At 34.0% G+C, this 13,142-nt stretch overlaps 1 protein-coding gene across 3 annotated transcripts in view; it reads right to left on the bottom strand.

Annotated features, from left to right (window-relative positions):
- The window catches only part of LOC108728164 (uncharacterized), a 273,603-nt gene that overhangs the window by 115,054 nt on the left and 145,407 nt on the right, over positions 1–13,142 (bottom strand). For all 3 annotated transcript variants that reach the window (XM_018456583.1, XM_018456584.1, XM_018456582.1), the window contains one exon: positions 11,655–11,771. In XM_018456583.1, the coding sequence (XP_018312085.1) occupies positions 11,655–11,771 (117 nt within the window). The remainder of the gene's footprint in view (positions 1–11,654; positions 11,772–13,142) is intronic.

The raw sequence follows: 13,142 nt of genomic DNA, 5'->3' as shown, positions 1-13,142 counted from the left end.
TTCGAAATATGTATAACTACGCCAAATGTGTAGTAAATCTAGTGATAACTTATATAAATGGTAGATAATACAATATATATTTATTTTTAAAAAGTTATTTTTCACTTTTTCAATATTTTATTAACTTTATTTCTCATTTTTCAATTTTCTATAACAAAACACTATTTACCAGTACAAAACGGAAAAAGTTGGAATATGATTAAAAAAGATAAATATGCATTATTTAAACGATATAAATATATTATTATAGCAGAATATGGCAGAATATGCCATACTAAATCATACATACTGCAAAATTATTATGAATAATAATTTCTCCGAAACCGTATTGTGAAAATTAATCTAATTTTACAAAAAGTTCCAGTAATTTAGAATGTATACGAATAAAAAAAAATTAAATATTAATAATCCCCCAAATTTCCCAACTAAAAAAAAATTAAATTTTTAATACTATTTCTTCAATACTTTTATTATTAATTATATTCGACAAAGTTGCATGTCTTGTAAAAAAACGTCTCTTATAGAACTTTAATATTTAAAATAAGTTATTAATTGGCCAGTACTAGTATTAAATTTTTATAATCATCATAATTAAAATAATAATTACTCTCTAACGGTTTAGTGAATCTACTTGAAATTTTTTTTAGTATATTATAAATAACAAAGGAAGAGTTTCCCGAAGTTCCATCAATTTGATACTATTTTTGGAATAGCTCAGATACATTCTTAATGCATATAAATACCGGAAGCAATACGAAAAAAATCGTTTTGCTGAAGTATTTAAAAACTAATCGCTAGAATATCCAAACTTTTTGCAGCATTACTCATCGTTTTTGAATTACCTGCATAATTATTTTGATGGTTTAACAAAATTATTTTCAAATCTGTATCTAGTAGCTAAATTTAGAAATACTTCTGAAAAGTCGTTCCTTTCATGAAATCGCAACGCGATAATGTGATAGAATACGTCATTTTGGACACGAGTGGCTAGGAGACACGATATCGAGTCAAATCACGTGCGAATGAGATACCGCCTGAGCCACGGTAAGTCTCATTTAACAAACAATTAGCCATTTAGCCGTAATGATCGATAAGCGGGGCACAACGCCGGGGATTTGTTCACGCAGAATTTGACTCTTATCGATGCATCGGTGCACCAGGTCGGCCATTTGAGAATGGCATGTATACGAAATTCGATTCTTATCTACTGGAATTATCTGCACGGTCGACCGGCAGGACCGGCTAATTCGATGATGCGCAATTACGTACGGCGTTACACCGAGGGCAACGATCCACGCGAAAGGGCGGTCCTGTACCTTCGGAAATATGGTGGTGACGCAATTAATCATTTTCGAAGCGAAGTGACCATGTCATTGGTAGTAATATGCGTGACGCTTTGCTTAACGTTCGGGAAAATAATTCGCCGCGTAAATCGTATTAGTCGTTATGCTTCTTCACAAATAATCAATTAGACAATTTATTGCACGCGATACAATTATTATTATCAAACACTGTAACGATCTCTGTAATGTCTCATGTAATTCTATTACAGAAATAAAAAGTATTTAAGAACTATCGTTTTAATTATTCAAAATTTTGAAACGATATTTACTTCTTAGCGAAAGAACTCTGAAAGATATTTTCTTATGCAATTATAAATTATTATAAATAAAATTATTGATAGGAAGAGCGAAAAGAATTAAAGACTAATAAAAATAGGAGATTACTTGCAATTTATGTAATAGCCCTATAATGCTGAATATTGTACTTATTACGCAAATATAAAAATAAATACATACAACAAAAAATTGAGGTATATAGTATGTGAAACTATTTATAAGGCACAGCATGATATTCTTTTTAGAACACAGGAAGAACAATCTTGCTGAAGTATCAAAAAATTTAACCAAATACAGAATTGAAAATAATTTTCTTTGGCCACTAAAATAATTACATAAAAATCTCAAGTATAAGAGATGCTGCAAAAAGTTTTGACATTCTAGCAACCAGTTTTAGCGTAATTATTTTGATAGTACAACAATTATTTTCAGATCTATATCTAGTTAAATTTTTAGCAAGATACTTCAGCAAGATCATTCATTCCATGAAACAATTATTCAATTGAATTGATACTTTAGTTCGCAACAAATTGAGAATATTTTACGCGCGACAGGTTTGATGTATAAAGGCACTTAACAGTTCCGCGCGATTAAGGTCAGTAGATTGTTCTCAGCAAAAGCCAGTGCATTGGGACAGCCAGTATCCGTAGCAAGACTGCTAATGCTTGTCGTTAACATTAACCGCTATAGTTCTGTAATTTGCGTACTTCACATTCACTTCATCTCGTCCGCGTGCAGTTCTCTTCCATCTTCCGTTCTTCTATCTTGAAATCGGAAATGCGACGACTGTTACGGAACAGCACGAATAATTTTCATAATGAGGTGTTGACTAACACCTCTACCTGCCTAATGTAGATGTTTCATCATAGCAAAGCCTTGCATTCAATCCCTTGTTGTTGCGCGATGCGTCTTATTCATTATTAAGATGAGAGAAGAACGTTTTTATTTGAAAAAATTGTTTACTTTATGTAAATAAATTTATAATATTTAATATAAAAATTAAATTTTCAGGGAAAAAACACTTTTTTACATCTAACATTTATGACATAAATATAGATATAAAGCACGTTAGATATGAAACAGAGACTACAAATATTTGTTGTTACATTGAGGGAAGTGTTTAGTATTTGTGACTATATAATTGCAAGATAATTAATTAAAAATGCAGCTCCTAATCATAATTATTTTACCATGCAAAAAACTTTTCTCTCAGTGTAGCTTATAAGCTTACTTGATGAGGTATTACAACAAGATATTATCTTAGCCCTGCTAACAAAGAACTTTATCAATGAACGATGCCTAAAATATTATATTAGCGAGCTTTGGCTACGACTTGGCGCGTCTCCTTAAGTCCTTTTTTATCACACAAAATCCGTTCGACATAAATTGTCGACTTATCCTAATGGGTTAATAAAATATTCATCTTACACCAGCGAATAAATCGCGTACGTGTGGATCGCGTGGGATACGGCACCATCGCGTTGTACTCGACTATCCAGAAAGTACCCCCAGGGTGCTCTCATCCTACGCCTCGTACGTAGGATTCGAATCCGATATTGTGCGGGCTTATCTTGACCCCATCCCACTGGGGTCGATGAGCGCGCACAGCTATCCCGGGAGAATTCTGACGGGAAATTATCTCGAAAAATGTATCCCCGGCCTCGCGAGAAAAAGAAACGGGCGACGGGTCCGACTCTTCCGAAGCAGACAGATTGCCGGAATCAGATTCAAGGCTCTTTCCTTCCGTCTTCCTACACGCTAGAAAGTATTTCTACCCAGTGGCACTCGATAAAACTAATCTGCTAATCGATAGCCACCGGGAAAGGATAACGAACCTAATTTTTCTTCGCGATTAAGCCGGATCGGTTACGTCAGTCCAATTCTTCGCGCAGTAACTCACATTCGTCGCAAATAGAATCTTGTATCTTGAATGATAGGAGATGATCGCCTCTTGCGGGAATGTTATTTTTATGGAAGCGTATATCCCCGACACGGTATTGCAAAGCCAAGGCGGGCACGTAAACTAAAATATCATACATCTATGAAATTGGAGCTATTGCGACCTGTGCTTAGTAAGCCATTTTATGTAACTGTAATATCGCGAATTGTTATAGTTCTTTATTTCTCTTTTTCTCTCTCTCTCTCTCTTTTTCTCTCTAACTCTTTTTTCTTTATTTCCATTATCTATAATAGATTCTATAGGATTGTTTCACAGCTTCCCTCGCGACAGGTTCAGCAATTCGGAGATGCAGACGTGGCACGGGCCCGCATCCATTCAATCAAGGTTGCAGTCTGACAAGGGTATAAAGAGGAAGAGTGGGCTTTCGCGCAAAATCGAAAGCACAGTTCGACGGATATGGAAGACGTCCCTTTCTTCCCGTCTTTTTTGTTTCAGCTAAGACAAGATAGGCTCTCTCTACAGGGGTTCTCCACGTACGATCTGTCTTTCATTTTTTAAACTGACAGAGAAGTTCGTGCTACTCCAATTTCTTGCATTGACTGTGAAGTGGTTTTTTGTAACAATCATCTGCATTATTTAAACGCTTCTTATATAATTATTTAGAAAAAGTAACTTGATTCTATTGGTTTCTATTATTAATTTATATATATATATATTAGCAACTATTAAATTTCTATTAATAATACTAAATTAATTTCTATCAATTTTATTTACTTCAAATAACAATCCTCGAGCAAATCAGAAAATAAAAGGAATTCCTCAGCTTGATTGAAATTTTCAATTAACATATAACTGTAATCAATAAAAAAATTGAAGAAATAAAAATAAATATTTATAAAAATAAAAAATTACTTAAAAATGATTTGCATATACGCAAATAAATCTGATATCTTATTGTCGCGACAAAATAGCAGCAGAATAAAATTACAAGCAAAAAACTTTTTAGTACAAGACTTAGTATGTATGTTAATCTAGTTAAATAACGAATTTAACTGTATAGTTGAACAATTTAGCGCAGACTGTTTCATTCGTTCTTAAAAAGATAAGAAAGCTCTTTACTTTTGATTTTCTATGTCTTTCTAGATAGCATATTTTCCGATGAATATTTTGATGTATGAATTTTTCGCTCAGATTTTCTATTCAGAGCTTTTTACCAACGCTTCTCTCTATTGCAAGACAATCCTAATATTGTCCGCATTGCATTCAATATTTAATAACATAATGAAGCAATTTTTCCAATAATGAAATTTTCAGAAACAATTCCCGGAAAACAAAGGAATATATTTTTCACAGGACATATAATCGTGATTTACCGTCCGAGAGAAATTGGAGATCTCCTGCCGTCTGACATTTCTGCTCCGTTCGTAGTATACTAAAAGCAATTCGGTGGATGGTACCTAAAAGAAAAGCGCTTTTCCCGACGGATAAAGCTCCAATCTATCGGATATTATTCTTTTCGCGAAAATGATATTTCGATAGGACCCGTATTGTTCTCCTTCGTGAAACTGCACACTAAGAAAGCTACTTTGAAATAAACACACGAACTCTATTTCTTCGTTCAGGGACATTTTTCTACGAAGACGCTTTTTATATAGATATATATAGAAAGCGAAAGAGATCGGCGAATAATGGCGGACTATAAAAAAAAAGGTGGGTGCAAAGCCTTTCCTGTCTTTTCATTCGCCTAATGGATCGCATAAGGCATGCCGTTGCCAGAGGTCGTCTCCTTTTGTCGCGATATCGATTTTATTGCGACCAGCTAAGTTTCGCGAAAGTTTGAGGTGACTGCCGTGACAGCGTGAAACGAACCGAAAATTAGGATGGCAGGACTTAAGCCGTCGGAAATGCCGTCAACCCGAAAAAGAGTGCCTGTCCTTTGGCGCTTGATGGCCGTCCAACTAAATTAACCTGCGGTTACGTGATTGAACATCAAATACGTTTTGGCATGACTGTATGATGTCGCGAACGGCGACAAGCCTGAAACGGATAATGGCAAAAATTAGAGCTACTAATTCAATGAACTAATTTCGTCACGAGTAAAGGCATCTCCATCAAAAGTGAATTAATTTGCATGTAAATTGGAAGCTGTGAAAGAAAAGATTGGTGCTGCGGCATAAGCGGAGAACATCCAAAACATTTAATTATGTAGATTGTCAGAGTGCACGAACGCTGCGCCTCAAACTTTCTATGTAGATTGCAAAGATAAATTGCAAACACTTTTAATTATAATAGCGTTGTTATCGCCTGTCCTCGTCAACACATAATTTCATTGTGAGATATATACATTAAGTTCCGACGAAAAGCTTTTCTACATCGTTGAAGCTGATAATAAACCAAATTTGACTAAAGGCGTATCTGGTTAAATAGTAATCGAAATAAACTAGGACGCGCTGTATAGTTTATCATTTCGCGGTGTAAATAGCGATTGTAAATTTTCGTCAGAGTTAGTTCCAAGAGAAAGAGAGTTAGAAAAAGAATGCAGGAATGGTAGAAACGTGCGCTTTCAAAATATAATATGCCAGGTTAGTGGTGTAAATTTGTCACGCTATGGAGACAAGAATCATTCAAAATTCAGTGATAATCACGTCGTAATCACATTGTCCTCGCTTAATTTATTTCGACTCTTCCGCACGCGACTGTGAAGTCATTGTTGCTGATATGGACATTGTTTTGCGAAATTGTCAAATCCTCGATAGCAAATTCTGTAGATTCATTATACAATACGCACAAATAGAAGATAAACGACCGTGGCGGAAATTTTACTCCTCTAGTTTAATTTCCATATCTGGCATTTTAAAATAATACCGCAAATTCGTGAATTCGCGAATTCTCTCTCTCTCTCTCTCTCTCTCTCTCTCTCGATCATATCGACGTTAATGGATCCATCGATTCTGTATACGCGTGCGAAGGTTGCAAATTATAATTCAATTGTAATAATATACGACGAGAAAATTAGCAATATTGACTAATTGCACTTATGATGTGCAGCTGCAAATTATTAGATGTGTACGATAGGTATGCTTCGCTAAAATACCTGTGGTAAATATATTTCGGTCAAATGCCAGATCTAAATAATACTGCAAGTTCAAAATTGCAAGTAATAATATATACAAGTGTGTAATGTATACACATGCCACAGCTTAATATGGCCGGCAAATACAAGGCGTAATTGAATAAATATAAGGTACACGGAGAAAACGATTTTACTAAAGTATCCAAAAATTTAGTCAGATACAAATCTGAAAATAATTTTGTTAGACCATCAAAATTTTTCGGTAGGACACGTTACATAAAAAATATGCCATTACAAAATTGATGAATATTTTTTGTGTTAAATACTTTTACTTTTGTTACATTTTTTCATTTATAAAGATATTTTATAGTATTTGTGTTAGATATACAAAATTGTTTTGAAAAAGATTTTTGAAATATTGAATATTGAACAATGTGCAAATAGTTTATGAAAAATCCCACAAGTTGATTATAAACATCGAAATTAATAATGAATAATAAAACAAGCGAGCAATAATGTAAATTTGCAATCGATTTCTTTAAAAAAAAACTTTTTAGTGATACATGATAAACTGAGTTTAACCTGCATTGTAAACGTCCAAACATGGATAGTTACTTTGTTCGATATTTTTATTGCATATTTTGTTATTTTTGTTTGATATTCCATTCCTGAAAAAAAGAGATTTTCAAATAAATCTAACATATTGGTAGAAGAAAAATATAAGCGAGGCAAACGAATATCTCTCGTACTTCCTTCGAAAGCACTCCCGTTTCGTGATAAACCGAGATCGTATATTGACCTTTTACGGTTTATATCCTGCGTGGACAATGGCCGTAGTTTAAAGTGCATTATGCAATATGTTGAAACATAACAGACAAAGTTTCCGTCCGTATTCCACGTATGAGCCGCGTATTATCGGTTGAATAATTCAGTCCATTTCAATGTTTCACGGTGACATAAAAGGACGTAGTTATGGAAATGAGCGCGTTGAAATTTCATGGGAATCCGATTATTGCCTCGAATTCGGCTGGATACGTGTCGTTACTTTACAGGCGACGCTGAAAAATATTATGCGACGTTTCGCGTGTATTGCGTACTTTTGAGATTCCATCCGACGGAATTTTCATCACGGCTTTTTAATTTAACCAATTAAGCGACACTAGGAAATTTTTAGCCAGAAATTCATGAAAAATTTGTCGCGCAATTTTATACCACCACCTACGTTTACTCGTCCGTGTAAACTTCGTTTCTCCTCGTTTCTGTTTCATTCATTTGCAAGATAATTTTGAAATTTCGACTCTTATATAATTCTACGTTTTCTTAATAAAAAAAAAGAATCTGTGATAATGAGAGTAAATTTTATATTCGACAAATTGTTATTCTAATGTTTCTCTCTTTTCTCTACCTGTGCATAAGTACACTAAGAAAAAAAATTTGTTCAACTAACTGAACACATTTAGTTGTTTGCAGATTTGGTTAATTCAATAAATTTTATTTAGTCGAATTTAACCGTAGTCTGTTTAACATTGGACAGCTTGTTAAGCAGATTAAGGTTAAATTTTTTAAGATTAAGATTAAATTCAATTAAATAAAATTTGTTGAATTAACCAAATCTGCAAACAACTAAATGTGTTTAGTTAGTTGAACAAATTTTTTTTCTCAGTGTATATATCCAGTTCAATTTCCTATTAAAATAAATTTCGCGCATCACAGCTCATAGATTGTCATTTGTTTCCTAGATATTTTCATATAAGAAGTTGCCGTGGACGAGAGTGGAAGTTAAACGCCATAAATCATTCCTGACACATTTATGCCAGTCGCGTGCGACGGGTTTGCCACATTACACTCAACTTCCCAACTTATATAAATTTCATACCGACCAAACCACGTTTCGGAGTTTTCGCTGAGAAAGTGCCGAGTAATAACGCGAGAGACATTTCCGGGTCAGAAATACTTTCAATGGTGACTTCTTCCAAAGTCTCTTATTCTTCTATTGTTAACAAATTTCGTATAAACAATCATATTTTCTTATGTAGTGCTCAAAAATTAAAGCTGTTATCAATTGTCTAGCAAATTAATTAAAGCTTCATTAATTGGATATTAATGTGTACATAAAAAGAAGAGGAAAATGTTCTTTAAAAATGTTTTTGTTAATTAAAAAGGAATTCTCTTCTTTGCAAAATATTTTACTATGGATTACGTTAGCACGCAAGTTCGATCAATTTTACGCTCATCGAGTTTTACTTTGATACAATTATTATCTTACGTACGGTTGCTACGTTCGCATATTATAATTTATGGAAACAATTTGCGATAGAAATCAAGTGCGATTTCTACAAATTTATTGAACATCATATTGGACGATGAAATTACTTGCAAGAATGGCTAGTAGAATTAAATTTTACGCCACGTTACTCTTGCGAGACTCTCGATTTTCAATTTGTGCTCGGTAGATAGTGAAAATATACAAAATTAACTGCAAATTTCAAAGGATTGTACATATATGATTAATAAATATGAGATTCGCGTAATATTTGCAAATTTGAATGTTTACATAGACTCTCTAAGTTTGAGTGGATCATCACAACTATCGCGGAAACACCTTTGAAAAATCTTACGCCGCGATCAAAGAAACGAGATGCGCAGTAGCAAACTGCTGATGTTTTATGTATACACCGGCTTTAGTTGACGACGCGCTGATATCGCAGACGCTGATTTCGCCATAAATATTTAATGAGTAGTCCGTAACGAAGCTTCTCGTTGTCGGACAGAAAATTCGCTTTTTCTGGACGCGCCAATTAAGAAACATAAATAATGGAGACCGCGTGGAGAGCCACGTGGGAATTTACCTACCGACGAATTTGTAACTTTTGCACCATTTACCGACTCCCGTGAGGCCCAACAATATGTACCAATCAATTATTCAGATTTTTCTCTCAGACGACAGCCATAATAATTCATCTCGACTACGGAGCGGATGGAAATTTTACGGATCGCTCGCATTAATTGTCAGCTACTATGATTTCAATTATATTTGATTATCAGCACGATAAATATGAGAAAATATAATAATTGATGTAGAAATTAATTCAAAATTACGATGTTGCAAACGTATAAAATTATAAAATGTTGACATCTTTCACAAGATTACATCTATTAAATAAATAAATCGATGTAACACGTTTCAAACGTAATAATTAATTTGCATTCCATTTCCATTGACGCTCGTAACGTTCCAGAGCACATCGATCATGAATAGCTATTAATTTCATGTTATTACTTCTCTACAGTAGTTTCAACGTAATTAAATACGGTTACGTGGTGGACGCCGTCGTCAAGAAAGTTAATTTAAAAAATAATTCTCGTCTTTGCAGTAAACAGAGAAAACCCCATTTCACTTTATCAAAGGTAAATCAATTTGCATTTAAATTAAACTCTTCTCAGGAGCTGATGTTCAAGTACAAACGGCGGATGAAGCGAGAGAAGGCTACTTGATAATGGAAATCGCTTCTTATAAGGTGCGAATCGTGTAAATACTCTCACCGCTTCGTTCCGAGCTTTACTTCTTCTCCAAGTTATCGAAATCAGTCTGATTTATTACGATACTTGCGGAACGAGAAAATTTTGCAAGAATGTAAAGATTCGAGGACGCGAATTCAATCTTTTGGATGTCACTGTCTAATGATTTAAGAATTTAAAAATAAAATTCGATGTATGAGCGTTATTTGTTCAACTAACTTGAACAGTAACAACTTGAGGTAGTAAAAAGCGAGGCTCCTAAACCGATTACCGAACTTGATCGAGATCGATAGTGCAGACTTTTTTAATTCCAAATTCGATAATAGTGACATCTTTGATTCATTTCTTACATTATATTATATATCGTTCTGTCTCACTCAAACGTATACATCTGTCCTTATCTAACATATGCCAGCATCATCTATCGCAAGACCGCGCAACTACTATTACACGGAATTTCGGCTCTGTGACATCGGAATTCTGTTCCGAGTCCCTGCAAAGCAAGTAATTTCGTTTTAGGAAAAATATTTTTTCTATGCTTTAAATCTTAATTCCACAAACTCAGTAGTGTTTGTTCAAGTACGCTGAATCCCGTTTCACACTTATTTTCAATCTACAAGCTGTAAAACTTTTATATCAAGCAAATGTTAACCTCAAATGATAGTTTTACATGTCAAAAAAGTGAATTTTTTAATTTTTTCCGATTTTCTCATGAAATCGTGTTTTCCAGGATTTCTTTTTATGCATTCTTTAATTCTGTAAAAAAAATTTTGCAATCCGTGAAGCCAATTCGGCTTCGGATTTCTCCTAAAACGTAATCGTAGTAAAACAAGATCTCCATTAGGATCCCTTTAAGACGTGTTCCTATTTCGTAATGCTGTTGGAATTCTATCTATTCTTCTGCTGTCTATCTATTCTCCGTCCTCGTCTTCCATTCTCGAGAATATAACACGCTACTTTTATATATACATATATATAATTCGCAGTGACAGTAAATCGACTTTACGCACTTACTTTTATATATACATATATATATAATTCGCAGTGACAGTAAATCGACTTTACGCACTTATTATTTATTTAAGACATAATTGTTCTCTACAAAAGAGGAGTAGGCAAAATCTTTCTCTGGGAATACAGATAGATACATATCGACTCGATTGTTCTAAGATCTTAGATTTCCAGAAACTAAAGAGAAAATTTTTTTTATACAAAATTTATTTATACGCAACTCCAGGAAGATAAACGAAAATAATCTTCCTGGACAGACCTTCTCGGCGCAAATAGATCATTTATTTAAAGTCATTTTGTTTATAATATTATTTGAAACATTAAAGTACCATTATAAATGCTTTGAATATTTCGAATTTTATATATAAAGTAGAAAATTCTCTTGGTATAGATATTTTATAATACAAAAAGTAATTAATGATAATTTGGGGCGGTTTGCTCGAATGGAGAACTTATTGCTTTTAACTTAACAAAGTGGCAATGCAAAAACTGTTCAGTGACGGAAATTAAGAGATGAAAGTACTGTACTCACTGCATATGTAGAGTCGCGATCGGCTTGTCCGAGAAGAGGACGACCGGTCGGTCGAAGCGTTGGTTGCGACCGCAAACGCGAGCACTGCCCTCGAGTTGAAGCCAACCGCCTTCGCACCTATAACAAAAAGACGAGAGACCTTTCAGTAGCTGTCCATTAGTTCTGGGTGCACAAATTGATACTCCCTTTCCTGTCGCTCGCTAATTAATTTCGGCAATTTTCGAACTGACTACCTCATCACACGAGTTTTTAACTCGCTCCAAGTAGTGGAATTTTTCTCGCTAAGCATTGCAACGAATTGAATTTTGTCTCGCGGAGTTTTTTTTTTTTTTTTTTAGGAAAGATGCATATTTTACTGTGAAATCGCGGGTAAGAATTTTTCACTGCTATCCCTGAGTCCGGAATATTCAAATTGTTTCCGAGGGCATCGCCTTCGTCAGGGTAACATTTGTTTTTATTCGCATATTCATCGTGGACTTTGCATTTATTTACAATTACGTATTAAAATTTTGTTTTGTTGATCTCGGAAATAAGCGTGATTCTCAGTCTCTTGAGGCAAGAAAGGGAAAGCCTTTCATTTTGAGATCGTTTACTTTACGAAGTGGCATCTACGCTCAACTTCGGTTTACGTGCCGCGAATTTGATTTTATTCTCCGTGATGTTAAGATTTGTACTTGCTATTCCAGATTGAATTTAGTAGGAATCGTATTTTGAATCCAATATGTGCGCGAAGTTTAATGTTAACTAAGTTTCGTTACGTACAGTACGAGTTTCACTTTGCTTAAATTAGATTGTGTAAAGTAAAATTGAATTTAGGTTCCGTCCGAGAAAATGTCGGTGTTAATTTTAACGGCGAGCTAGCGATATGAGAAAAGATAGAAGAGATCAGAGAAGAAAAGTGTAAATGGCATTGATAAGAATATGTCCACTTTTATTTAAGTAGAATATTATGTCTTAATTAAGGAATATTTTAAACGAAGACAAAAAGTTAAACACAATCAGGTAACAAATTAAGTGGCAAGCTTACATTATTTGTTATCATTTTGATTGGTTTGCTATCTGAGAAGTTAGTTGTGTAATTTCTAAGGGCTCTTCTACATAAGTCGCAATTACAAAATGTAGTTTGCAAACACGATAATTAATTAGAAGCGTCAATGGTACTTTGGCATTGACTTCTTCTGATTGGCTGCTAAGTTTGCGAATTACGATGTACGATTGCAACTTATGTTAAGAGATCTTTAGAAATTACACAAGTAACTTCCCCCACATAGACAGAATTTTCTCTTAAAATCTCTGAAATTTATCCTTGAAAATTATGGACGTTGTAGGACATGATAATTTCGAAGCATTTTGTGTGATGCAGTCTCCTCCTTTATGATTAAATTCGCTAAAAACACGTTTATTAACGTGAAATAAATATTAAAATTTTATTTAGTACAAAAATATATTTTATATTAATTTTCTTCTTTGTACTAAGATTCCTTTATC

The sequence above is a fragment of the Mycetomoellerius zeteki genome, unplaced genomic scaffold, assembly GCF_001594055.1.
Source record: "Mycetomoellerius zeteki isolate Tzet28-1 unplaced genomic scaffold, Tzet1.0 scaffold58, whole genome shotgun sequence".
NCBI classification, from domain to species: domain Eukaryota; kingdom Metazoa; phylum Arthropoda; class Insecta; order Hymenoptera; family Formicidae; genus Mycetomoellerius; species Mycetomoellerius zeteki.
Note: the sequence above shows the minus strand (reverse complement) of the source record. Positions and strands in the feature narration are given on the sequence as shown.